The sequence below is a fragment of the Hylobates moloch genome, unplaced genomic scaffold (genome assembly GCF_009828535.3).
Source record: "Hylobates moloch isolate HMO894 unplaced genomic scaffold, HMol_V3 SCAFFOLD_13, whole genome shotgun sequence".
Lineage (NCBI taxonomy): Eukaryota > Metazoa > Chordata > Mammalia > Primates > Hylobatidae > Hylobates > Hylobates moloch.
The window spans coordinates 1,131,296-1,157,964 of NW_026652288.1; the positions used below are offsets into that span (position 1 = coordinate 1,131,296).

The 26,669-nt window shown below is 51.3% G+C and overlaps 1 protein-coding gene across 1 annotated transcript in view; it reads left to right on the plus strand.

Moving 5' to 3' along the window:
- The window catches only part of TPO (thyroid peroxidase), a 172,920-nt gene that overhangs the window by 73,222 nt on the left and 73,029 nt on the right, over positions 1-26,669 (plus strand). The window contains exons 9-14 of the mRNA XM_032172472.2: positions 3,546-3,804; positions 7,988-8,158; positions 13,534-13,771; positions 15,628-15,836; positions 16,224-16,394; positions 24,677-24,808. Of these exons, the coding sequence (XP_032028363.1) occupies positions 3,546-3,804; positions 7,988-8,158; positions 13,534-13,771; positions 15,628-15,836; positions 16,224-16,394; positions 24,677-24,808 (1,180 nt within the window). The remainder of the gene's footprint in view (positions 1-3,545; positions 3,805-7,987; positions 8,159-13,533; positions 13,772-15,627; positions 15,837-16,223; positions 16,395-24,676; positions 24,809-26,669) is intronic.

Consider the following 26,669-nt stretch of genomic DNA (forward strand, 5'->3'; position numbering starts at 1 on the left):
TTGTTCTTGCTGGCTTGAGGTCCCACAGGACCCCGGTTCCATAAGCCCTGCTTCCCACCAGGAGGGACCGAAGCTCTTGCCCTTCAATCCCAGCAAACCCTAGCTGCTCTGTGGTGTGTCATAAAACAAGAACTCACAATCAGTTACTCATTTTGGTGATAACTTTTGTGTTCTGCAGACAAGAAAAGAATGGGAAAGGAAACCCTTCCCAGCAGAGGTTGAGGGAGGCAGAGAGGAGGTGGCCATCCTCGGGGGGTGTGAGGGAGGCAGAGAGGAGGCGGCCATCCTTGGGGAGCCTGGGTGTGCCATCCAGGCAGCATGGAGTTTAAGATAAAGACATCCCAAACATCTGGCATGGATGTTTTCTATGCCCCGGCCATCAGATAGCAGACCTATTTCTGGAGCACAGCCTTGATTTCCCCAGACATCCAGGGACCCACAGAAGCTTTGCTCTGGATGTGTGTGGAGGTAGAACCAGACCCCGGAGGGACTGCAGATCTCCCTGGACATCCCCATCCTGGGCAGGCAGACCCACATCTCGGGGGCAGGGGCTGCATCCCCGGGCCACTCGGCTGCCGACCTTTGCTGTAGCTGAGTACTTTTTCAGATTGGTTGCTCTTCCAGAGCAAAGGAGCAGATGGATAAAGCCATGCTTCCAAGGCTGGAAAGAAAGAGAAAGGGCCGTTTCTGCAGTGGGTGCTGTTGCTGCCCCACCCAGACCCCTTTATCTGCAGGGCCCCATCCCCCAGGGCCTCCAATGTTGGCTGACAAAGTCTCCTGGTCGTTCCTCTCCAGGGGTAGCTGTGGAGGCTGCCCCCTGCCCTGCAGGGACAGCCAGGCCCCTGCCTCAAGGCTGGACCAAGCCCAGGTGCGCCACGCTGCAGGGCTTCCTGTGGAGGAGCACAAGCCAGGCCTGGCTGTGTCACGTCCTTGGGGAGCTGGGTGTCTGCTCAGCCTTCTCCCCGAGCACCCGCAGCAAGCGCATGGGAGCCTCTTATTGGACTAATAGGGCATGTCGGAGAAAATGCTGAGTGATGTTGCTCTGCATAGAGCAGGGTGGGTGACTTTGAAAGCAGTCGAGAGTCAGGAGGTTCAGAGGAGCCTGTGCCAGGGGCTACGTGGCTGTTTCCTACCGTCGGTGGCAAGGATCGCATCTCCAGGTCTCTTCGTCCTGGTCTGCCCGTGTGCTGGGGTCCTGGCTTCCCGTCACCTTCACGCCCATCTTTTTCCCAAGTGTGGACCTTTCAGTCATTCCCACTGGTGAGTTGTGAAGGCAAAGAAATGGAGAGTGGCCACAAGTCAGCAGCTGGTGGCTTTGGCAGAGGCTGTGGGGAACCAGGAGGCTGGGGTGAGAGCAGACATGGAGGAGCAGCTTGAAGCAGCTTGGGAAGATGAGGCCCCTACATGGCACCACCAGCAGAGGAAGAAGACGTGGCCCACCTGGGAGGTGAGCAGGAGGGGCACCTGACAGCGACGACGCCCGGGTCTGACAGTACGGTGTCCGCCCAGGTCCAATAGTTCACAGTAACCATTTCCCCCACGCGACAGGTAAAGAAATACCAGAAGCGTTTGCAGAAGAATTGCCATGAAAATTCCAGAGAGCTGTTTACAGGGTTCAAGTGTCTTCTTTTTCTCTTTTTGAGAAAGCATCTCCTCCATCACCTGGAAGTACAGTGGCACAATCATAGCTCACTGCAGCCTCAACCTCCTGGGCTCAAGCAATCCTCCCACCTCAGCCACCCAAGTAGCTGGGACTATGGGTGTGCACCACCACACCTGGCTAATTTTTAATTTTTAAAATTTTTTTGTAGAAACAGAGTCTGACTATATTGCCCAGGCTGGTCTTGATCTTGGGCTCAAGCAGTTCTCCCACCTTGGCCTCCCAAAGTGCTAGGATTACATCCGTGAGCCACCACGCCTGACTCAAGATTCAAGTTTTAAGGCCCCATTGGTCAGAACAAAGGGTGCTTCTGCCCAACCTGAGGACGGCTCCCAGGGGAGGCTACAGTATCTGAGCCCAATCACTTACCCGGGACATTTCAGATCAGATGAGGAGCCAGTGGGGAAGAGGAGAGACACACTGTTCAGAGCTCTGGCAGGTCGGACACTGAGGAGGCGCAGTGTCTGCAAGGCTCTGATGAAGGGCACAGGTCTGCTCTGTCAGCAGCTGGCTGGGCATGGGTGAGCTGCTGAACCTGAGGCTCAGGCCTCAGGAGTTCTCTGCCTGTGCCTGCTGTATCCCCTGGCTCACAAGTCAAACTTCAGGTAGGCAAGAAGGGGAAGAGGTGTCTTCCTTAAAATAGCTTGCACTTGAATTTGAAATTGTCTCAGTCCCTGGGCTAAAAAGAGAGAGGCCTTTTCCTTTCTATTGTAGTGAGAAGAAACCAAAGAATGTTCCAGGGAACAGAAGGTGCTGCCTGAGTTCTGAGTGTGGGAGGGACACAGACCTTCTAATGCAGTTGGGAGGAGCCCCTTGGACACCTGTTTGGTTCAGAAACGTTGCCACATAAATTGCACCTGAGGTGGAGAGGCTGTTTGCACGATGAAGTCAGAACTACTCTCTGGGATGCTGACCCATAGCACGATGCTTCTCACCAATGGATGAACTAGCACAAGGATGGAAACCCCACTGGGAAACATTTGGATGCTGCCTTTTCCTCCTTGTCTGTCCAGGTCTCCGAGGTGGAGCAGGACAGCGGGGGGCAGGTGCGCCCTCAGTAAAGGCCCGGACCACACAAGACTCACGGCTCTCCCTGGTCTCCCTGAAGGGCCAAATTATGTGCTTAGGAAATGCATTCTGACACCTGGAAGGAACATATTACAAGTGTGTAAATAATATTGGTTATTTTTAAACAATCTGCTTGCCTTCCTAAACTGGTAAGCTAAAAGAGAAGATTCATATTCTAGAATTATTCCTACTATATTTCATTTGGATGCAGTTTATTGACCAAAATATTCCCCTTAAATACCAAAACAACTTGACACTGATTTTTCTGTCTGAAAGAAACACTGTTAAACCTGAAAGTAGAATCTTGGTACATAATTCTCCTGGGACCATGTGTCAAATCGTAATTTCCAGGCAGGCCCTATGATTGCAACCATAATTTTCCATTGACAGAGCTCTCTGCCGTACAACATGCTTTGATTTAATCCTCACGAAGGCTCTAGGAATTAGGTATCATTGTTGCTTTGTAGAAAAGGGAACTACTCCCAACTGTCAATCATTCAGCCAGGAGTTGAGCTGCCCAGCCTGGCCCGGTGACCGTTTTTGGCTCCACAGAGGTGCTGTCTCTTGCCACTGCCAGCCCCATCACCACCCTGGGAAGGAGGCTCTCTAGTCAGCCCTGTAAACGCACCTCCTGAATATCCATGAAAAAGATCAACAAGAAGACCTTTCTGGGAAGTTCAGCTGAGGGCTTTATTGCAAGGCGAGAAGGGTCCAGCTTCCTGGGGATGTCAAGAAAGATGCTCTTCCCCACTGCCGCTCGAGGCGACCCTCCTCCGGTATCCTGGGCCTCACTGAGATGCTTTTCCTTTCTGCACAGATCATCACCCTGAGGGATTACATCCCCAGGATCCTGGGACCTGAGGCCTTCCAGCAGTACGTGGGTCCCTATGAAGGCTATGACTCCACCGCCAACCCCACTGTGTCCAACGTGTTCTCCACAGCCGCCTTCCGCTTCGGCCATGCCACGATCCACCCGCTGGTGAGGAGGCTGGACGCCAGCTTCCAGGAGCACCCCGATCTGCCTGGGCTGTGGCTGCACGAGGCCTTCTTCAGCCCATGGACACTCCTCCGCGGAGGTGAGTGAGTGCGGTCCCTGCAGCTGGTCCCCATGAAGTCTCCCTTCTTTTTTTTTAATTTTTTTATTATACTTTAAGTTCTAGGGTACATGTGCACAACGTGCAGGTTTGTTACATAGGGTATATGTGTGCTGTGTTGGTTTGCTGCACCCATTAACTCGTAATTTACATTAGGTATTTCTCCTAATGCTATCCCTCCCCCTGCCCCCCACCTCACAACAGATGGGGTGTGATGATCCCCACCCTGTGTCCAAGTGTTCTCATTGTTCAATTCCAACTTATGAGTGAGAACATGCGGTGTTTGGTTTTCTGTCCTTGTGATAGTTTGCTCAGAATAACGGTTTCCAGCTGTATCCATGTCCCTGCAAAGGACACGAACTCATCCTTTTTTATGGCTGCATAGTATTCCATGGTGTGTATGTGCCACATTTTCTTAATCTAGTCTATCACTGATGGACATTTGGGTTGGTTCCAAGTCTTTGCTATTTTAAATAGTGCCACAATAAACATATGTGTGCATGTGTGTTTACAGTAGCATGGTTTATAATCCTTTGGGTATATACCCAGTAATTGGATCGCTGGGTCAAATGGTATTTCTATTTCTAGATCCTCGAGGAATCGCCGCACTGTCTTCCACAATGGTTGAACTAATTTACACTCCCACCAACAGTGTAAAAGTGTTCCTATTTCTCCACATCCTCTCCAGCATCTGTTGTTTCCTGACTTTTTAATGATCGCCATTCTAACTGGTGTGAGATGGTATCTCATTGTGGTTTTAATTTGCATTCCTCTAATGACCTGTGATGATGAACATTTTTTCACGTCTGTTGGCTGCATAAATGTCTTCTTTTAAGAAGTGTCTGTTGCTATCCTTTGCCCACTTATTGATGTGGTTGTTTGTTTTTTTCTTGTAAATTCATTTGCATTCTTTGTAGATTCTGGATATTAGCCCTTTGTCAGATGGGTAGATGGCAAAAATTTTCTCCCATTCTGTAGGTTGCCTGTTCACTCTGACGGTAGTTTCTTTTGCTGTACAGAAGCTCTTTAGTTTAATTAGATCCCATTTGTCTATTTTGGCTTTTGTTGCCATTGCTTTTGGTGTTTTAGTCATGAAGTCCTTGCCCATGTCTATGTCCTGAATGGTATTGCCTAGGTTTACTTCTAGGGTTTTTATGGTTTTAGATCTAACATTTAAGTCTTTAATCCATCTTGAATTAATTTTTGTATAAGGTGTAAGGAAGGGATCCAGTTTCAGCTTTCTGTATATGGCTAGCCAGTTTTCCCAGCACCATTTATTAAATAGGGAATCCTTTCCCCATTTCTTGTTTTTGTCAGGTTTGTCAAAGATCAGATGGTGGTAGATGTGTGGTGTTATTTCTGAGGCCTCTGTTCTGTTCCATTGGTCTATATATCTGTTTTGGTACAAGTACCATGCTGTTTTGGTTACTGTAGCCTTGTAGTATAGTTTGAAGTCAGGTAGCGTGATGCCTCCAGCTTTGTTCTTTTTGCTTAGGGTTTTCTTGGCAATGCAGGCTCTTTTTTGGTTCCATATGAACTTTAAAGTAGTTTTTTCCAATTCAGTGAAGAAAGTCATTGGTAGCTTGATGGGGATGGCATTGAATCTATAAATCACCTTGGGCAGTATGGCCATTTTCATGATATTGATTTTTCCTATCCATGAGCATGGAATGTTTTTCCATTTGTTTGTGTCCTCTTTTATTTCATTGAGCAGTGGTTTATAGTTCTCCTTGAAGAGGTCCTTCACATCCCTTGTAAGTTGAATTCCTATGTATTTTATTCTCTTTGTAGCAATTGTGAATGGGAGTTCACTGACTTGGCTCTCTGTTTGTCTGTTATTGGTGTATAGGATTGCTTGTGATTTTTGCACATTGATTTTGTATCCTGAGACTTTGCTGAAGTTGCTTATCAGCTTGAGATTTTGGGCTGAGGCAATGGAGTTTTTTAAATATACAATCATGTCATCTGCAAATAGGGACAACTTGACTTCCTCTTTTCCTAATTGAATACCCTTTATTTCTTTCTCTTGCCTGATTGCCCTGGCCAGAACTTCCAACAGTACGTTAAATAGGAGTGGTGAGAGAGGGCATCCCTGTCTTGTGCCAGTTTTCAAACGGAATACTTCCAGTTTTTGCCCATTCAGTATGATATTGGCTGTGGGTTTGTCATAAATAGCTCTTATTATTTTGAGATACGTCCCATGAATACCTAGTTTATCAAGAGTTTTTAGCATGAAGGGCTGTTGAATTTTGTCAAAGGCCTTTTGGCATCTATTGGGATAATCATGTGGTTTTTGTCGTTGGTTCTGTTTATGTGATGGGTTATGTTTATTGATTTACATATGTTGAACCAGCCTTGCATCCCAGGGATAAAGCCGACTTTTCGTGGTGGATAAGCTTTTTGATGTGCTGCTGGATTCAGTTTGCCAGTATTTTATTGAGGATTTTCACATGGATGTTCATCAGGTCTCCCTTCTTGCTTACGACTCATCGCAGCCATGCAGACCTTCCGTATGGGCACACTTGCTGATCCTACACAAGGTTTTTAATATATGTGGGGAAAACAAATGTGTTTAAAGCATTTTAAAAGGCTAAACTGGGCCCAGGCACGGTGGCTCACGCCTGTAATCCCAGCACTTTGGGAGGCTGAGGCAGGTGGATCACTTGAGGTCGGGAGTTTGAGACCAGCCTGGCCAACATGGTGAAACTCCGTCTCTACTAAAAATACCAGAAAAAAAAAAAAAAGTTAGCCGGGTGTGGTGGTGGGTGCCTGTAGTCAGCTACTCAGGAGGCTGTGGCAGGAGAATCGCTTGAACCTAGGAGGCAGAGGTTGCAGGTGAGCCGAGATCTCGCCATTGCATTCCAGACTGGGCAACAGAGTGAAACTCCATTTCAAAATAAAATAAAATAAAAATAAAAGGCTAAACTGTTCTACAGTTATGATCAGCACCATCTTTAGAATGTTAATGATGGGTTACCTTTGGAAGTTAAATATTTGGGAGAAAATTATCCTATTCCCCCAATTAGTTTTTTGGAAGGGTTATTTTTAAGCCTCCCCATTTTTTCTTTATATTCCTTTCCCAGTACTCTGTATGTCTTTCTGGGAGCTTCTAACCTGTCTCAAAAGTTGACCGGCTCCAGGTGTAGTGGGGAGTGGGGAGGGCAGGGGTGCTGCAGTGTGTCCAGTGATACCTGCTTAGATGAGAGCTGAGTCATGCACAGTGCGCCAGAGAGGCAGGGGCCGGGCTGGCCCTCAGCAGGTAATTGAAGACACCCAGGTCATCCCACACAGGACGATGCACGTCGTGATTTCTAAGTCTTCCTTTTGGGCATCTTAAGGCCAAACTGATCCTTTAAAGACTCTGGTGGCATGCAGTGGTGGGTTCACGCGCCATTGAGAGAGAGGAACCCTGACAGGTGGTGGGGCCTGCTTTCTACACGGGGCCTTTGGAGATGACAGCAACAGTGGTCCCCAGGCACCCTGGCCACCCCCTCAGCTAAGCTGAGTCTTCCTTTCACTGTTCTGGATGTTAGAATTCAGCAAACGCTTCTCTTTTTTTTTGTAATCTTTCTGTTGCTGAGAAATAAAACAAAAAGCTTTAAAAACTGGTGGGCTCCTTCTCCAGACCCCTTTCTGAGGGTCCATCCCCCATGAGCCTCATCATCAGTGCCAGCCCAGTGGTTCACCCGCCAGCACGGGCAGTGTCCTGAGGACATTCAGGAGACTCTGGAATCACACAAGCTGAATTCATGAACTTACACGAAGATTTGCTAAGGATAAGATTGAGATATTGGGCCGGGCGCAGGGGCTCACGTCTGTAATCCTAGCACTTTGAGAGGCCAAGGCAGGCGGATCACCAGGTCAGGAGATTGAGACCATCCTGGCTAACACGGTGAAACCCCAGCTCTACTAAAAATACAAAAAGAAATTAGCCAAGTGTGGTGGCGGGCACCTGTAGTCCCAGCTACTCAGGAGGCTGAGGCAGGAGAATGGCGTGAACCCAGGAGGCGGAGCTTGCAGTGAGCTGAGATCGCCACTGCGCTCCAGCCTGGGCGACAGAAAGAGCGAGACTCCGTCTCAAAAAAAAAAAAAAAAGATTGAGATATTGTTGTTTCTCTAGAACTGAGCCGAGAACTGTCCTTGCCTTGTGCATGGTCTCTTCCAGGTGGTTTGGACCCACTAATACGAGGCCTTCTTGCAAGACCAGCCAAACTGCAGGTGCACGATCAGCTGATGAATGAGGAGCTGACGGAAAGGCTCTTTGTGCTGTCCAATTCCAGCACCTTGGATCTGGCGTCCATCAACCTGCAGAGGGGCCGGGACCACGGGCTGCCAGGTCTGCCAGTTCCTTCCCTTGCACACCTCATGCAGCTGCTGCGGGATTTGCCAAGCTAGTAACCTGCTGCTAGAGAAACTGATTTACAGTAAAACAATCGCAAATCTAATGCCTTCTAAGCAATGGCTCTTAAAGGGCTCCAGTTCATTCAGCTAAAGAGGCCACTTCCAGCTTTTCTTAGAGATAGAAATGGCACGAAGAGGGTGGTTCTGAACCTCCCAGGAATGTATGAGCTGGGACCTTGAGAAACAGCCACTTCTAGTAGAGGGAGGAGGCAGTGCGCGGGCAGACAATGGCAGGTCTGTGTCTGGCATCCCAGGAAGCTCCTGGGATGGCTAGAGTGCCCCCCTCCCTTTCTCCTCCCCACCACAAGGTCCCAGGGCCCGCAGAGATCATTCCACCACATCAGGACTGCTGTTAACTAACTGGTCCAAGCTGGCCCCTGGCAGGAGTGGCTGCTTCTCTCAAGCCAGCAGCCCCCTGTGCTCCCCACACCCCACCTGGCTCCTGCCTTTCCCAGGCCCCACCCCGCAGCCTCCTCCCTGACCTGCCCAGTTCCCAACTCCCTGACCTCAGGCCCACCTCAGCCTTCCCTCCTCTGGGCTCCTAGGTGGTTTGGTTGTCTGGTCAACCTGCAGCACCTGTCTACACCTGATCCCCTGACACCTCGTATTCTGTGTGTAGCTCTGTTCTCTCCATGCACCCTGGGAGGTTGGGAGGTGCCCTCCTGTTGTGTGTGGGTGACATGTGAGATGGACAGTGCTGCTAAGTCCTGCCGTGCCCCGTCCCTGGGCCTTCCTCTGTCCCCTGGCCCTTCCCCCATCCCTGTCTTCCTCACCAGTGGCGTCTGGAAGGGCTGGGATCAGCAGCCACACAGGCTGTGAATATCTGGGGACTAAATGTGAGTTGGGAGGATGCAGAAGGGGCCCCCATGTGTGTCAGGATAACGCACACTGTCCCCCTCGCTCCCTGCACCCAAACACAGCTGCTTCCTTGTTACCAGAGCTCAGGGAGCACAGCCCACACATGCCTTCACACACCGGGCACACACCTGCACATGCCTGGCACATGCCCGGCACATACCCAGCACACACCTGCCCACACATGGCCAGCACACACCTGCATACGCCTACACATGCCTGCACATGCCCAGCACATACCCAGCACACACCTGCACATGCCTGCACATGCCCAGCACATACCCAGCACATACCCAGCACACACCTGCACATGCCTGCACACTCCTGCACATGCCCAGCACATACCCAGCACACACCTGCACATGCCCACACATGCCTGGCACATGCCCGGCACATGCCCAGCACATTCCCAGCACACACCTGCCCACCCATGCCTAGCACATACCTGCACATGCCTGCCCATGCCTGCACATGCCCAGCACATACCCAGCACACACCTGCACATGCCTGCACATACCCAGCACATACCCAGCACATATCCAGCACACGCCCACACATGCCCAGCACACGCCCACACATGCCCAGCACACACCCACACATGCCCAGCACATACCCAGCACATGCCTGCACACACCTTGCCTCTGGCTGGGACCCCCTTTGCTGCTGGCCCTGCTCAGGCCCCATAGCTTGATCTCCTCATGTTCCCATTGCTAACTTCCCTGAGCTAACTGCGCCAGAGAGCGGGCGACCCCTTCCCGGCTCTCACAATCCCCACCTTCCTCTGCTTCACTTTTCACCAACTGAAATGTGGCCAAAGGCAAAAACCCACGTTCCCACTGGCCTGCGGGTCTCCCCGTAGATCATAAGCCCCAGAGGAAGGGCTGTGTTTCAGGGCTGGGGTCGCTAGCACCCAGAACCGTCGACTGGCACAGAACAGGCACTTAGGGAACCCTCACTGAATGAATGAATGAATGAATGGGCAAATAAACGCTGACAAGGACAGAAGGGCCTAGCGGGAAGGGAACAGGAGTAAGACCAGCACACAGCCAGACTTGTGTTCAGAAGACCTGGGATTGGACCTGAGGAGTTCAATTTTGGATGAATCAGTTAATTAACCTGTATGTTTCCCAGTTCCTCCCCTGAACACCCAGGACAGTAGAATCAACCTCATTTTGAGTGTCAGGGACGCACACACAAGAGTGCTTGGTGTAAGCACACAGGAGGAGTCATGACACAGCAGTGTAAGAGCTGCCACACGTGGGTCCCACACAGGAGTCATGACACAGCGGTGTAAGAGCTGCCACGTGGGTCCCACACAGGAGGAGTCATGACACAGCAGTAAAGGGCTCCCACGCATGGGTCCCTGCGGCCTGCAGTTCAAAGCCCACTGCATGTGTTAGCACTCTATACCCCAGCCACCATAGAAGGCCGGGCTGCGATCACTTTCTAAAAGATGGATCGAGAGACTGAAGCACAGACAGTTTAGGCAACTTCCCCAGGTCTGAATTCCAGCACCTGGAGGCATCGATGCACCAGAAAGGCCACAAACCTGACAGAGGCTTCATTAGATCTGATCAGTTGGATCTGAGGATAAATTAGATAAAAGAGAAACGCTGGTGTCTCAGCAAGCTGAGCTGTGATGGTGATTTCCACTACGCCCTGAAATCTTTTGTTGTGCTTTACGGGGAATATAAAATGTACAACCTTCCCCAAAACACTTTTCTGCTGCTGGGCACAGTGGCTCACACCTGTAATCCCAGCACTTTGGGAGGCCGAGGCGGGCAGATCACGAGTTCAGGAGTTCAAGACCAGCCTGGCCAGATGGTGAAACCCTGTCTCTACTAAAAATACAAAAAATCAGCTGGGCATGGTGACAGCACCTGTAATCCCAGCTACTTGAGAGACTGAGGCAGGAGAATTGCTTGAACTCAGGAGGCAGAGATTGCAGTGAGACGAGATCACATGCCTCTGCACTCCAGCCTGGGTGACACAGCGAGACTCAGTCAAAAAAACAAAAACAACAAAAAACACTTTTTCTGCATTCCTGTTTCTGCGGTGTCTCCCACAGGCAGGGACATCTGAAGTGATGTTGTTTCTTCCCAGCTCTGTGGCCTCTGGAGCTGTGATGAGCTTCAGCCTCCACGTCTCCTTCCCAGGCCTTGCACGTTTTCCCTCTAGAGTTGGAAAAAGATGCAAATATGTTTCCTCTTAGAGCAATAAGAAAGGAAAATACCCTTCTAACTTCATTATTTTTTCTTTTTAAAATTAAGATTTCCATCTCTCACAGGTATTAGAAATGGTTTAATTATTTTGGACTACTTAAACAGTTCGACAGTGGTCTAAAATGACTATATAGAAACTTTCTCTCCTCATTTCAGAACTTTAATTTGCTCATTATTTTGGTTTCTCACTAGTCTGAAAATAACTGATTCTTTTAGTAAATATTTAGTGAAATAACTGCTGTGTCCCCCAAGCCCTGTGGCAAGCAATGGGCATCTGTTTTCTATATAAACCGAGTGTCTACAGGTTACCTGTTCCTGGAGCTGAGAAGTTTGTGGGGTATGTTTGGGATGGTCTAGGCTAAAGTAGATTGCGGGATAAAGATGACATTTTGTTGGAGGTGCTGAGGTGGAGAGACACAGGTGCCTCTTGACGGGGCAAAGCACTTCCCGGTGGCTTTGATGAGAGGGCTGGGATGGCCCATCTGGAGAGAGAAAACGGGAGTGGTTTCTGCAGATCACAGGGCGGCAGAGCCCACTACGGACAGCAGGAGTCAGGCTGAGGCAGCGCAGCTTCTCACGGGGGCTGGGGGGAACCCTTGCCAGACGCAGCAGTGCCAGGCCTATGGGGCCAGCCAAGGGGGGTGACTCTAGCAGCACAAGAGTCAGACACACACTTGTTCCTCCTGATGGCAAACCAGGGAGCCGCCCTTTAAGAAATGGACTCAATGGCACCTGACAGCAGTTTTCTGAAAGCTCAGGATTTCTTTGTTTTTTGTTTTTTGTTTTTTTGAGACAAAGTCTTACTCTTGTCACCCAGGCTGGAGAGCAATGGGGTGATCTCAGCTCACTGCAACCTCCGTCTCCCAGGTTCAAGCAATTCTCCTGCCCCAGCCTCCCGAGTAGCTGGGATTACAGGCACCCGCCACCACGCCTAGCTAATTTTTGTATTTTTAGTAGAGATGGAGTTTCACCATGCTGGCCAGGCTGGTCTCAAACTCCTGACCTCAGGCAATCCACCCGCCTCGGCCTCCAAAAGTGCTGGGATTACAGGCGTGAGCCACCGCACCTGGCCTCTAGAAGCTCAGATTTTGAATCTCACTCATGCCTTCCTCTTTCACTTTGCCCATTCTTCCAGTCTGTCTTCTTCCAAGTTGTTCCCACCCCTTGGCTCCATGAGTCTGTTTATCACATGGGCATCCCCTTCCTAGAGCAACTGGAGGATGCCCGGCTATTTCTCCCAGTTCTGTTTGGTCTAAACATGAGACACCATGAGGCCCAACCTTCTGTCCCATGAAAGCCTCACTGCCCCTGGGGGGAACCGGCCCAGTGCTCACATGTTGCTATGCGTGCACTTGTCCGGGACTTCTGCTGGGAGCCTGTGGTGGGCAGGGCGCTGAGGGTAGAACCAGACACAGTCTTAGCTAAAGCACTGCACAGGGCAGGTGGATGAGTAGAGACAGTAGCAGAGGCCCTGGGCGGCGTGCTGATTAGACCCCGCGGGAGTGAGGGTCGCCCATCCTTGAGGAGGGAGCACTTCTGGAGGAGGCGACAGCTGAACCAAGAAGAGTGGATGAGGGACGAAGGCAGATGTGAGGAGGGAGGCACAGGGAGGGGCATGAGTGTCAGGCAAAGGCGCAGCCACAGAGTCAGACCATGGATAGGGGCCTGGGAAGGCAGCAGCTCAGGCTTGGGTCAGCAAGCAGGAGGAGGAGTGAGAAGAGAGGCTAGGGATTCACCAGGGTTCTCAGCAAGAAGAGATCTCCAGTCTTCAATATGGAGATGAGTGGCCAGACAGATAAAGATATTTGTGTGTGTGCGTGCATGTGTGTGTGTGTGTGTGGGGGGGGGGGGGGGGGCAGGGGGCGCGTGCTGGCTTTTGTGTGTGCTCCTGATGTCATCGTGGGAGGCAAATTCTGAAGAGAATGCGGAGCTGTGTCAGTTGCCCTGTAGAGGCGAGAACTAAGCGCAGGCTGGGCGATAACAGGAATGCACTTAGATGTCGTGGACTCGGCATTCTTGCTGTCTCCAGTTCCTTTATGAACAAACCCTGCAAAAAGAGCTCTGGCGTCCGAGCTGGAACATCCTAGCCTGGCAAACTGCCGGGCAGTGTCACAGGGTGGGACAGGACTCTGCCCTGCTGCGCTTCCAGTCTCGGGGACCATGACATGAGTGAGATGGGCTGAACAAAGGTTCAGGTCTGTGAGAGAAACCCTGCAGCCTCTCCCCTGTGCAGGTTACAATGAGTGGAGGGAGTTCTGCGGCCTGCCTCGCCTGGAGACCCCCGCTGACCTGAGCACAGCCATCGCCAGCAGGAGCGTGGCCGCCAAGATCCTGGACTTGTACAAGCATCCTGACAACATCGATGTCTGGCTGGGAGGCTTAGCTGAAAACTTCCTCCCCAGGGCTCGGACAGGGCCCCTGTTTGCCTGTCTCATTGGGAAGCAGATGAAAGCTCTGCGGGACGGTGACTGGTAGGTCCCTGCACAGAGGCGGGTGGTTTGCATTGGTTCTGAAGCCAGCCAGACCTGCATTCAAATTCCGGCTCCACCGTTCAACTCTTACGTAAGCCTGGTCAGGTTGTTTCTCCCACCCACAGCTTCCTTAACCCAGAACAGTGTTTTTATGACGAGCAACTACAAAGCACATAGCACTTAGAATGGGAGCTAGCGCTGATTTTTCCTAGGTCCAACCACACGAGCAAGCAGGCACATAACACAAATTGTGACACACTCACGACAGCCCTGAGACTGCATTCCATCCCCCACATCCCCTGACAACTCCCGGGAAAGCGCAGAGGTGGACAGTGACTCAGGCGCATACACAGGCCATGCCCGGCATTCATGGATGCCTCTGGGCTGGACAGGCCTTCCCCGCGCCCCAGCCCCCGCCTGCAGATAGCAGATGCTTGCCGGTAGCAGAAAGCTGAGGTCCCGCTTTGCCTGCCTGGTACATGTCTGCTCCCTCTACAAGTTCAACCTAGAATTGGGAGGTTTGTACTGGAGGGAGTCAGAGCCAGATCCTGTTCCCATCTGACTGAGTCCATGCCCCCTGTAGAAGCAGGTACACAGGATACCAGTATTAGGATTTCGGAACAACACAGACAAAAACAATGGGAAAATGTTTTCTTTTGCTTTTAAAGACATCCCTACCTATCCAATTCTCTCTCTATTTTTGGTAGTCACTGTGCCGAGGTCAGATTTTTGTTGTAAAGGATCTGTACTCTTCCCAGAGAGTGCACCTGCCACATGCCAGGGCTTCTGTCCTTTCCCCGGTGTGACTTTTATCTGTAATTTCTGAGATGCAGCATTTTGAAGAGCTACGAACACCTGGGGAGAAATCACCAGGGGAACTTGTCTCCCTCACAGCTGTGTCTTCAGCAAACGTGCGGTTTGGAATTCTCTGGGACATAGGAAGCCACTAGCTCAGAAGGGGGAAGATTTCGCCAGCTTGCCCCATACGTGTGTCTCCCATGCGTGTTTTATGCCACCCATGCTGGAAGCTCCATCTGAAATCAGTGCAGAGGCAGCTGGCAGATTCCTAGGGTGGTACCCCCAATTTCTCATCCTATGTATTAATGACCAAATATCTCCCCAATGCAAAAATGGGATCAATTAACTTACGTACAGTGGGGCCTCTTTTTCATGTTCTAAGAGGAATTCATCCCCGTGATGGGAACCAGAAGAGTTTTACATGGCAGGAGAGATGCACATGGGAGATGCATGCTTTACGGCATTCAGGCCGGGAGCTATTGAGGCTTTGGCAACCATTTTCATATTTTGAGAGGAAAGTGGGACTTCATTTCTTCACATTGCAATTTTCTTGATTAATCATGGCCTGGAGGAAGAAGCTGAAGGTAGAGAGACTGTGCAGGGCACCTTGACTTCAGAGTAGAGAGCAGCACCCTCTAAAATAGCTGAATTTGCTGTCATTATTCTTGCTTTTAATACAGCAATACACCCCAGATAACAGCAATGCAGCACAATAGTTGCTCATAGTCAACCAGCAAAGTGGCTCTGAGCCCCTCTTCCATCTGACACCGCTCGTTCAGACGGCCAGGTGCATGCTGTGCTGCCCCTTCACATCTCGCCTCCTGCAGGTCCTCAGTGCCTGCACCTGAGTGGGCCCGGGTGCTCGGGGGTCTGGGCAGACGCCACAGGGTCTCCTTCAGGTCCTCAGCGCCTGCACCTGCGCGGCCCCGGGTGCTGGGAGTCTGGGCAGACGCCGCAGTAGAGGCTGGCAGCACACAGCAGTGGGCGGCTGGTCCTGAGTGCCTGCCCTGGGGGTTCTCCATGCACCATGACCTTACTCACCGTCTCCTTCTCTGGAGGTTTTGGTGGGAGAACAGCCACATCTTCACGGACGCGCAGAGGCGTGAGCTGGGGAAGCACTCCCTGTCTCGGGTCATCTGTGACAACACCGGCCTCACCAGGGTGCCCGTGGATGCCTTCCAAGTCGGAAAATTCCCTGAAGACTTTGAGTCTTGTGACAGCATCCCTGGCATGAACCTGGAGGCCTGGAGGGAAACCTTTCCCCAAGGTAATGTTTGGTCTCTTCTCACACCACGTTATAGCACGTGCATCTCATCAAACAAAGCTTATCTTCCCCGGGAGCTGATTTTAACTTTTCACTGTTTAGAAAACAGTGTCAACGCCCTGCCTTACACCCTCAGGGCAGCTCCCGGGGCGGGGCGGGACCCTTCTCTAGTGAGAAAGGAACTGGAGGCCTAGAGAAAGGGAGCCGGGGGGGGCCCGACCTGGGAAGTGGCCGTGTGTGCTGCGTGGGTGCTCAGTGACTGACCACAGCAGGGCTCCCCGGCCTCGGCACCAGCCCCTCCAGGGCACAAGCGCACCGTGACAGGGACGTTGGTGTGTGGTTTTCTTTTCTCGTAGTTTGACTACATGTCAACCTGTCCACATTTCATAGACGACAAGTGTGGCTTCCCGGAGAGCGTGGAGAATGGGGACTTTGTGCACTGTGAGGAGTCTGGGAGGCGCGTGCTGGTGTATTCCTGCAGGCACGGGTATGAGCTCCAAGGCCAGGAGCAGCTCACCTGCACCCAGGAAGGATGGGATTTCCAGCCTCCCCTCTGCAAAGGTCAGTCCTTCCTTTAATGACAATTACAAAACATCTGCATGTTTCTCGTATAAATTAACAATGCAATGTCATTGAAAGTTTCTTCGCCAAAAGGTGCTTCCGAAACTGTTATCTTCCCAGGAGCAATTTGGGGATAGAAAGCAAGGGCTCTCCCCTTGGCCATGGTCCCAGCGGGCCTCTTTCTAGGTAGTGAGGCCTCAGGACAGGCACGTGGAATCGTGCCAATGGGGTCACCGGTGAGGGGAGAGAGAGGAGTCCGTGAGTTCCAGGCAAAGTTGGGGTGAACTCGCAGGGGCGCTTTCTCAAAGGGAACACAGCAGCAAACATCTCCACTCCAGGAACCCACAGAGTAAGGCTCGCCTCCACCTCCACCTCCTACAGGTGGCTGATTCCCAAGCCCGTGCCTGGTCCTCCTCCAGCCACTGGGTTCCACTCCCAGCCTCCCGCATGTTTAGGTGTGGACAGGTGTGGCCTCCCCTGGTAATTTGAGAGCAGGATGGGGAGGCACCTTACAGGCCGAAAGGCAAGACAGCCGTGGGCCACCTCCACCTGCTCCTCCCATGCGGGTGTCAGCCCAGGGCAGCTGGGAGCAGGTGTGCTGGACAACAGAGCCTCCCAGGGGAAGAGCCGGGTACTGGGGTCCCTCTGCGGGGAGCAGCAGAATGAGAGTCCCTGTCTGACTGTTCTGAGACAGAGCCCTCTGGGTGCGACTCCTGGGGCTGGGGCTTCCTGTCAGAGCAGCTCGCGTTCCCCAACTACTTCAGAAATGCTCTGCAACAAAACCTGGGCCGCTGGTTCTGGTCTCATGGGCCGGTGGGGTCAGGGCAGGCAGGGGCAGGAATGGCTGCTGTTCTCGGAGGAAGGTTGCTCAGACGATACTCACCAGCAATCTTTAGAAGGCCAACCAGCTGCCTTCGGGGACTGCATTTTAGGGGAGGAAAATTGGCATCAGACTCGCAGCCTCCTGTGAGCTACCTGCTATGAGCTGCACTTACCTAGACTGCAGAAGAAAGAGATGGTCTCATGCAAGAATCTGCCTGGTTTGCAAGCAGAAATAAAAGCAAAAGTCCACAGTTTTCAGTTTTCTCAGAGTTTTCAGAAGATGAGAGTCCTGGAGCCAGTGCTTTGGGAGACCCAGGTGAGAGAATCCTTTGAGGCCAGGAGTTCAAGACCAGCCTGAGAAACATAGTGAAACCCCATCTCTACCAAAAAAAAGGCCTGGAGGGGGATGGCGTGATAAGTTGCACAAGGTCAATGTGCTCAATGCGATTGAACTGTACATTTAAAAATGGCTGAGGTGGTAAATTTTACATTATGTATAATTTAGCACAATAACAAAATGTCCATTTCAATTTTGAAAGTCCAAAATGTTTGTCCTTGAAGGGCTGCAGTGGCCAACTGCTTCCAGACCCTCAGTCATAAAGGGAGAGGCTGAGACCCTGTGTGCACCAGAGACCCACCAGGACTCCGTGCTGTGGCAGGGGTCAGGTAGGGGTGCGGCTCCTGCCAAGTCTGTGGTCCCAGGTGCCCTCCCGGGAGCCACCTTCCCATTAGGAGAGGAGAGAAGGGATGAGGAGAGGAAGAAGCAAAGCTGGCTGGGGAACAGTGCCTGGGAAATAACTTTCAGAGTCTCTAACAGCACAGGGCGCTGCCTGGGCATAGATAGGGCAGAGGTCTGCTCCATAGGTGAGGGAGGTGTCATCACTGGAAACCAGCCTGGGCTGGAAACCCTCTGTTTAAACTGGTAATTCCATAATGTCAGATTTGCAGACGTGCTCCCCTGCTGCATTGTGGGATTGGTCATGAATGACAGTGTACAAGGGAATCACCCAGAGATTAGACAGTGCCCCAGAGAACAGCAGACCAGGATGTCTCTCCCAGAGAACTTTCCAGAAGCCTCAGTGATAGATACACAACTACTGTCGGGTGATGACATCTGTGTAAACTCGTGGTTGCTGTTAACACTATTGCATGACTCCTGGCCGTAGGCTCTGCCGCTGACCCTTCAGTGACAAAAGGATCACGAATCGCAAGGTTTTCCTGTTCCCTTGGCTTAGAGACTGTGCAAACTTGAAATGCCCACTTCACCCACGATTCCTGGTTTTACCTGTTGGCATTACAGTTAAGGAGTTGATGGCAGGTGCTTCAGGGCATAGCACGTTGCGTGTTCTATGTTAGCAAGACTTCCTATGGTGCATTTCACTGTACACCTGCGTCTTGCCTTGCCCAAATACCCAGATGTTTCACGTGACCATTTTAGTTTCATTTTAAGTATGAATGACCCCAAAGTGCTACTCACAGGGATCTTCAAGGTGCAAATAAAAGATGGGTGAGACCTTAGAGTGGATCAGGAAGGGAGACCGCTGGTGTCCTGCAACCTGCCTGTGTGGAGCTGCCCCCTGCGCGCGTGCCCTCTGACCTTCCGCCTGGGACGTTGCTCATCTGTCTCCTAAATGAGGAATGCTCCTCCAGCCTCCTCTAGACCATCCTATGCCATCAAAATCACTCTTCTGTTCTTTCTTTTTTTGGATTTATTTTATTTTATTTTATTATTATTATTATACTTTAAGTTTTAGGGTACATGTGCACAATGTGCAGGTTTGTTACATATGTATCCATGTGCCATGTTGGTGTGCTGCACCAATTGACTCGTCATTTAGCATTAGGTATATCTCCTAATGCTATCCCTCCCCCCTCCCCCCACCCCACAACAGTCCCCGGAGTGTGATGTTCCCCTTCCTGTGTCCATGTGTTCTCATTGTTCAATTCCCACCTGTGAGTGACAACATGTGGTGTTTGGTTTTTTGTCCTTGAGATAGTTTACTGAGAATGATGATTTCCAGTTTCATCCATGTCCCTACAAAGGACATGAACTCATCATTTTTTATGGCTGCATAGTATTCCATGTTGTATATGTGCCACATTTTCTTAACCAGTCTATTGTTGGACATTTGGGTTGGTTCCAAGTCTTTGCTATTGTGAATAGTGCTGCAATAAACATACATGTGCATGCGTCTTTATAGCAGCATGATTTATAGTCCTTTGGGTATATACCCAGTAATGGGATGGCTGGGTCAAATGGTATTTCTAGTTCTAGATCCCTGAGGAATTGCCACACTGACTTCCATAATGGTTGAACTAGTTTACAGTCCCACCAACAGTGCAAAAGTGTTCCTATTTCTCCACATCCTCTCCAGCACCTGTTGTTTCCTGACTTTTTAATGATGGCCATTCTAACTGGTGTGAGATGGTATCTCACTGTGGTTTTGATTTGCATTTCTCTGATGGCCAGTGATGATGAGCATTTTTTCATGTGTTTTTTGGCTGCATAAATGTCTTCTTTTGAGAAGTGTCTGTTCATGTCCTTTGCCTACTTTTTGATGGGGTTGTTTGTTTTTTTCTTGTAAATTTGTTTGAGTTCATTGTAGATTCTGGATATTAGCCCTTTGTCAGATAAGTAGGTTGCGAAAATTTTCTCCCATTTTGTAGGTTGCCTGTTCACTCTGATGGTAGTTTCTTTTGCTTTGCAGAAGCTCTTTAATTAGATCCCATTTGTCAATTTTGGCTTTTGTTGCCATTGCTTTTGGTGTTTTAGACATGAAGTCCTTGCCCACGCCTATGTCCTGAATGGTATTGCCTAGGTTTTCTTCTAAGGTTTTTATGGTTTTAGGTCTAACATGTAAGTCTTTAATCCACCTTGAATTAATTTTTGTATAAGGTGTAAGGAAGGGATCCAATTTCAGCTTTCTACCTATGGCTAGCCAGTTTCATTTATCTTCCTTGATTTTTAGTCCAACAATTAACAGCTGTCTGAAGTTAAGATCCATTGTAAGAAGGACTATTTCTCAACCAGTCTGGGTGCTCCCGAGGGTGCAGGAGTGTTTCTCGGCATGGTCATGCACAGCAGCCAGTGCTCCTGGCAGGCTCCCCGGCTGCAGCAACATCACCACCAAGCAGCTTATTACACCTGCAGTGTCTGGGGCCACCACAATCCCTGAGTCAGAATCCAACTCTTCACAAGACCCCATTAGACTGTGTATGTGAAGGTCTGAGACACCCGTCGGCCAACCCTAACTCATCCTGTCTTCTCTCTCTCGTTCACTAACTTGGGCCCAACTTCATGTTCTCCTGCCACAGACATTTCAGTAGCCATTTAATCTGTCTCCCAAAAGTGCTGAGCCTTTGTGTGCCTCCACGTTTTCAAATGTGAAATGAGGACAGGAATAAGGCATGGATTTAAATTAGTTATAAATGCACAGTACAAAGAGCGGGGTGGAGGCCTGTTGTGATTAACACTGTGTGCTCAGGAGCTGTGCTCTGAATGCTGGGACAGCCACATCCAGAACCATTGCGCTGCAGTTAGCAGGGTGTCTGTTGACTTGGAAGAGTGTTGGTGACAAGTCACTCAATAAACACGTAAGCTACACAGCAATGTGTGCATTTGGGAATCTGTTCAGGTTTTTTTTTAAGCAGTGGGCCACCGGCACACACATCACTTTGATGAGTGTCCTCCCGAATGTGAGGGGAGCGCTAGGCTCTGCCCCAGAACCTGTGAATACTGGAGACCTCAGCAGCCTGAGATGGGAACAGGGAGGAGAGACTGCTAACCTTCATCGATACAACTCTTTTTTTGTTCGTTTTATCACATCTATAATTAAAATATATCTTAGAAATAAATGATAGAACTCAAAAATCTGGTACAAATGCATGTGCACAAATATTTTTACCACAGCTGTTCCCTGCACTAGAAGTTTCAAAATCGAGAATCACAAGGGAAAAAGTATAACAGACAGGAAGCTTTACGTTTTTGCTAAATTGATAAGAATATACTTACTCAAGGAGATCCTCAGTGAAACCTCATCAACACGTCTGTGGCTACAGAAAGGAAGGCTGCAGGCTTAACTGAATATTTAATACAGTAAACAAATAGTATTTGCTGCTCTCTTCTCTACTCAAATTCTACTTATTCACTCAAACTCATTCACATAAAAACTTGATATTAAGGCCAGGTGTGGTGGCTCATGCCCGTAATCCCAGCACTTTGGGAGGCCAAGGCGGGTGGATCATGAAGTCAGGAGTTCAACACCAGCCTAGCCAAGATGGTGAAACCTCATCTCTACTAAAAATACAAAAAAGAAAAATTAGCCGGGCATGGTGATGGGTGCCTGTAATCCCAGCTACCCAGGAGGCTGAGGCAAGAGAATTGCTTGAACTCGGGAGGTGGAGGTTTCAATGAGCCGAGATTGCACCACTGCACTCCAGCCTGGGCGACAGAGTGAGACTCCATCTCCAAAAAAAAAAAAAAAAAAAGCTGGCAAATGCATTGCAGTGAGTCTCCTCTGAGTGCCTTGATGTTGCGAATTTCAAATAGATAAAAAGCTATGAGTCAGTGGCTTTTTCCATGAGTTATTGTCAGGAGGTTATACAGTAAACGAATATACATAAATGCTTTGTGCGTATTACGGAAAATACAGTTTGCAACCAGTACTAATTTGCTTAGAGAAATGGAAACATCTGTGCCCATCTGCACGCTCAGTACACATGGAGACTGTGGACGCCATGGTCGTCTGCACACTCACTGCGCGTGGAGACGTGTGGACACCACGGCTGCTCTTCTTGAAACTCACGGCGAAGCAGAGAGCAGAGCCTCGGCCTCCATGCAGGTGGCTCTGGTATCTGGGGACACTGCGGCTGAGGCTGGTTTCCTCCTCTGTCGGGAGCGCTGCTCTTCAGACAGGGCTGATTTGTCCCCCTCCTTCCTGTCCATCCTGGGAAGGAGACCTACACAGCGCTGGCCCCTGACTCGGCCTTCTGCTTAGAAGAAACTGACCGTGGGTGGAGGGTTGTGGGCCAAACTGTGCCCCCAAAAAGCTATGCTCAAGTTCTAGCCCCGTGTACCTCTGCATGTGGCCTGATGAAGACGCAAGGCCTTTGCAGGTGCCATCGAGTTAAAATGAGGCTGTCGGGTGCATCGTGCTCCAATGCGCAGTGTCCTCGTAGGAAGAGGAGACGAGACACAGAGAGACGGGACCGTGTGAAGACCCAGGATGGAAACAAAGCATCTGCCAGGCATGGGCCCCCCAGGACCCACCAGGAGCCAGAGCATGCAGGAAGGACGCCCCCCCCACTCCGCACTCCACCGAGAGCCTGCTGAAGGAGCACCGCCCGGCCGACACCCTGATTTCAGACCTGTGACCTCCAGAACTCTCGGAGGGTGCATTTCTGTTGCTTGGCGCCATCCACTTTGTGATGATTTTTCCCAGCAGCCACAGGGAACTCATACCCAGGATGAGAACTGCAGGGATGGGGTGAGGAGAGGGGGCGGAAGCTGCTCCAAGGGAACTCCCTGAGAGGGATGCAGGGATGTGTTGGCGGCTGCCGTTCCCATTCTGAGGACCCCATCGCACATCCCAGGGGATGAAGAAGAGAAAATGGGCCTGCAGCATTCATGGGTGATGACTTTGATTTTTTATGCGATCATGATGGAAACACTCCCCTACCCCAGGGGTGGCTGCAGATGCCTTCACACAGCTCCGGTGCTTCACAGCTCTGCATAACAGGATGCAGGAGGGGCTGGTTCCAGGGAGAGCTTTAGCCAAGAAAGACCTTCTAGGTTTAACAGCCTTGACGTGGTTACCTATACATAAAACACTTTAATAGCTGCTGCAAGATAGAGACAATTAACAGTAGCCGATAGTCAATAGCTTCAATCCTTTGAAATTTCTTGACCTTTTCTTTTTATTTTTTTGAGACAGAGTCTCACTCTGCCACCCAGGCTGGAGTGCAGTGGTACAATCTCTGCTCACTGCAACCTCCGCTTCCTGGGCTCAAGTGATTCTCCTGCCTCAGCCTCCTGAGTACCTGGGATTACAGGCACCCACCACTGCATCCGGCTCATTTTTGTATTTTTAGTGGAGAGGGGATTTCACCATGTTGGCCAGGCTGGGCTCAAACTCCTGACCTCAGGTGATCTGCCCACCTTAGCCTCCCAAAGTGCTGGGATTACAGGCATAAGCCACCAGACCCGACTTCTTATACTCTTATAGAATGGTTGTCATTATCAATAATGTCATTTTTAAAGACTGTGCCATTTAGAAAGCCTGAGATATCCCCGACACCCTGCTGGTTGTCATAAGCATCGTCTTTGATTCCACGCCCGTTTTTCCCAGCCGACATAATTATACCCATTCTGTAACTGAGAAAACCAGCATGGGCCAGCCTCCCCCGGGTCAGGAGTGGGCAGTCCTGTCCAGTGCAGCTCCTCGCCCTGGGGAGCAGGGGGGCAGCAGACCACCCCAGCTGGCCTTCCAGGCCTCACGGGTCTCCGGCACTGGATCGCCTGAGCACTGCTCAGGTTCACACATTCTCACCGTCCTGGGGTGGCTGAGTCGGGGGCCAAGACCCTGTGGCCTATGTGGACCCCGGCTCTTCCACTCAGCGGTGAGACTGGGGAGAGTCCCTCCACCCCTCCCAGTGCCTTCGCCCTGTCTGGGGGTGTCATCAGCACCAGGGCCCCAGGAGTGCAGGGAGGTTGCTGCCTCCAGCCTGGCCCTTGGCGGAGGCTGCACCCAGGCCAGCTCTGTTCCCTCCAAACAGAGCAGCTCCTGGAAGAGGTCACGTCCCCAGCACTGACAGCACCTGTTCCATTTGGAGAATGTGCACTGGGCATGTGGAGCAGATCTGTGACATGCTACTGCTTGTTTTCTAAAATTGGCCAGAAAAGGAATATTATTTGAACAAAATGTACAGCAGGTTATCTGGAAACATAAGCCTAGGGGATGAGGTACTAGGTTGCAGGATTCGTGTGCAGGGGGAGCAGGAGGGGACTCCACATCCTCACTGGCGGTGGCAGGTGGCCCCAGTCCTTGCTCTCAGAGGACCTGTTGGCCAGCTGGGAGCATCTGCCTGGGCGAAGCAGACCCTGCCCACCCTCACCCTGGCCCCTTCCTGCCCCCGTGTCCTGCACTTGGCTACATTCCATCTTCCCCTGTCCCAGGCAAACCCTAATTTCCTCCAGGAAGGCTCCTGTGACTCGGGCCTGAGCGAGCCCCAGTGTGTGGACTCCCTGCAGGCTCAGAGCCCACGGCCAGCGCACATCTGTCTGCTCCTCATTACCTTTTCGGATGTGCGGGGAGCAGGGGGGCAGTTACCCCTAGACCAGGTGGGATGGCAGGTAAAAGGCTGACCTCCGCAGAGAGAAGCACCTCGCAGAACGGGGGCGCTCACGGGAGAAGGGGGTGCAGCCGCTTCCTCTCACCTGTGTGGCCTTGTGTGTCTGGCAGATGTGAACGAGTGTGCAGACGGCGCCCACCCCCCCTGCCACGCCTCCGCGAGGTGCAGAAACACCAAGGGCGGCTTCCAGTGCCTCTGTGCGGACCCCTACGAGTTAGGAGATGATGGGAGAACCTGCATAGGTGAGGCTGTTCCCCTCTCTCTCTGTCCGTCCATTTGCGGGGTCTTGTAAAATGAAGAAAAGTGTGTTCAAGTTAGGCAACTGTCAATCACCATCTTGATTGGGAAGGGCAGAGATGAATAAGACACCAAGCCCACGGTGCCCGAGGGGCGTCTGCGCTGTGCTGCGGGCAGAGGATGCACTTCGTGTGCCTGCTGTCTGTGCAGAGACCCTCAGTGCATGCTGAGGCTTGGGACGGCAGCCAGAATGCATTTCCAGACAAGGCCCACACGTGTATACCCAGCCTAGATCACACCCCAGACAAGAAACCTATGAAACAGGCAGAATTCATTACAGACCCATCCATCACCTCTCCTCCTTCTGGGCCCACTCCCCAAATGCACCCGACTGCACCCTGACCAGGGTCAGCAGCATAGAGGCCTGCCTGTCTCTCACCTCCACCTCCAGATGTCCCCACCCGGCATGGATGGCCTTGCCCCGTCCCCCACCTCTGCACTCAGCTCAGGGACAGCGTCTTCCTTACCGCTGCCTCCAAGCCAGGTGCCAGCTACACCCAAACTTTTGACCAATTTCCTCCCCTGAAAATTGTGGCTCTTAAGTAAGCACTGTCTTTCATCTTCATTTCATAGAAGAGGATACTAGTGATAAGAGAGGGCGAGACACGCTCCTGGTCACGCAGCCACTCCATAGCTGGCCGGGAATTTGTGTTAATAGTTTGGCCTCCAGCTCTTATACCAGACTCGAGTTACAGACAGACTTCCTCTGAGCTACTGTCGTAGGGGAGTGAGGTCTCCCGAAAGAACCAAGTGCAAGACCCAAATGCAGCAAAGGCAGCTGGGACGTCCAGCCAGGGCGGAGGGGGTCAGTGCAAAACGCTTCATAACTCAACTTCCTTAAGGGGATTCTGCGAAACTGGAATGATAGGATTCTCGCTGAGACGCAGCTCCTTGGTGAAGGACACAAGGGCCAAGTTCAAGGCCAGTCATCAAGCGAGTGAGTCTGAAAAGAGATGGCCGGGAAGCGGCTGCCCCGGGGCCTTCAGAGGCCAGGGATGCTCTTTCCGGTGCTCTCAAGCTACATCCCCCTGACTGGCACGTCCGCCACCCTGTGTCAGGCACACACCCCTCCTGTGTCAGGCACACCCCACTCCTGTGTCAGGCACACACCCCTCCTGTGTCAGGCACACCCCACTCCTGTGTCAGGCATACCCCCACCCTGTGTCAGGTATACCCCCACCCTGTGTCAGGTGTACCCCACTATCCTATATCAGCCATAACCCACTCTCCTGTGTCAGGCACACCCCCACCGTGTCAGGCACACACCACCCTCCTGGGTCAAGCACACCCCCCCCAACCCCGTGTCAGGCACACCCCCACCCTGTGTCAGGCACATCCCCCACCCTGTGTCAAGCACACACCACTATATGTGTCAGGCACACCCCACCCTCTCGTTTTGTTTCAGGCACACTTCACCCTTTCATTTCAGGGACAGCCCACCCTCTTGTTTCAGGGACACCCCACCCTCTTGTTTCAGACACACCCACCCTCTTGTTTCAGGGACACACACACTCTTGTTTCAGGCACACCCCAGCATCTTGTTTAAGGGACACCCCACCCTCTTGTTTCAGGAACACACACCTTCTTGTTTCAGGGACACGCACCCTCTTGTTTCAGGGACACGCACCCTCTCGTTTCAGGGACACCCCACCCTCTTGTTTCAGGGACACACACCCTCTTGTTTCAGTGACATGCACCCTCTTTTTTCAGGCACACCCCACCCTCTCGTTTCAGGGACACACACCCTCTCGTTTCAGGCACACTCCATCCTCTCAGGGACACCCCACCCTCTTGTTTCAGGGACAC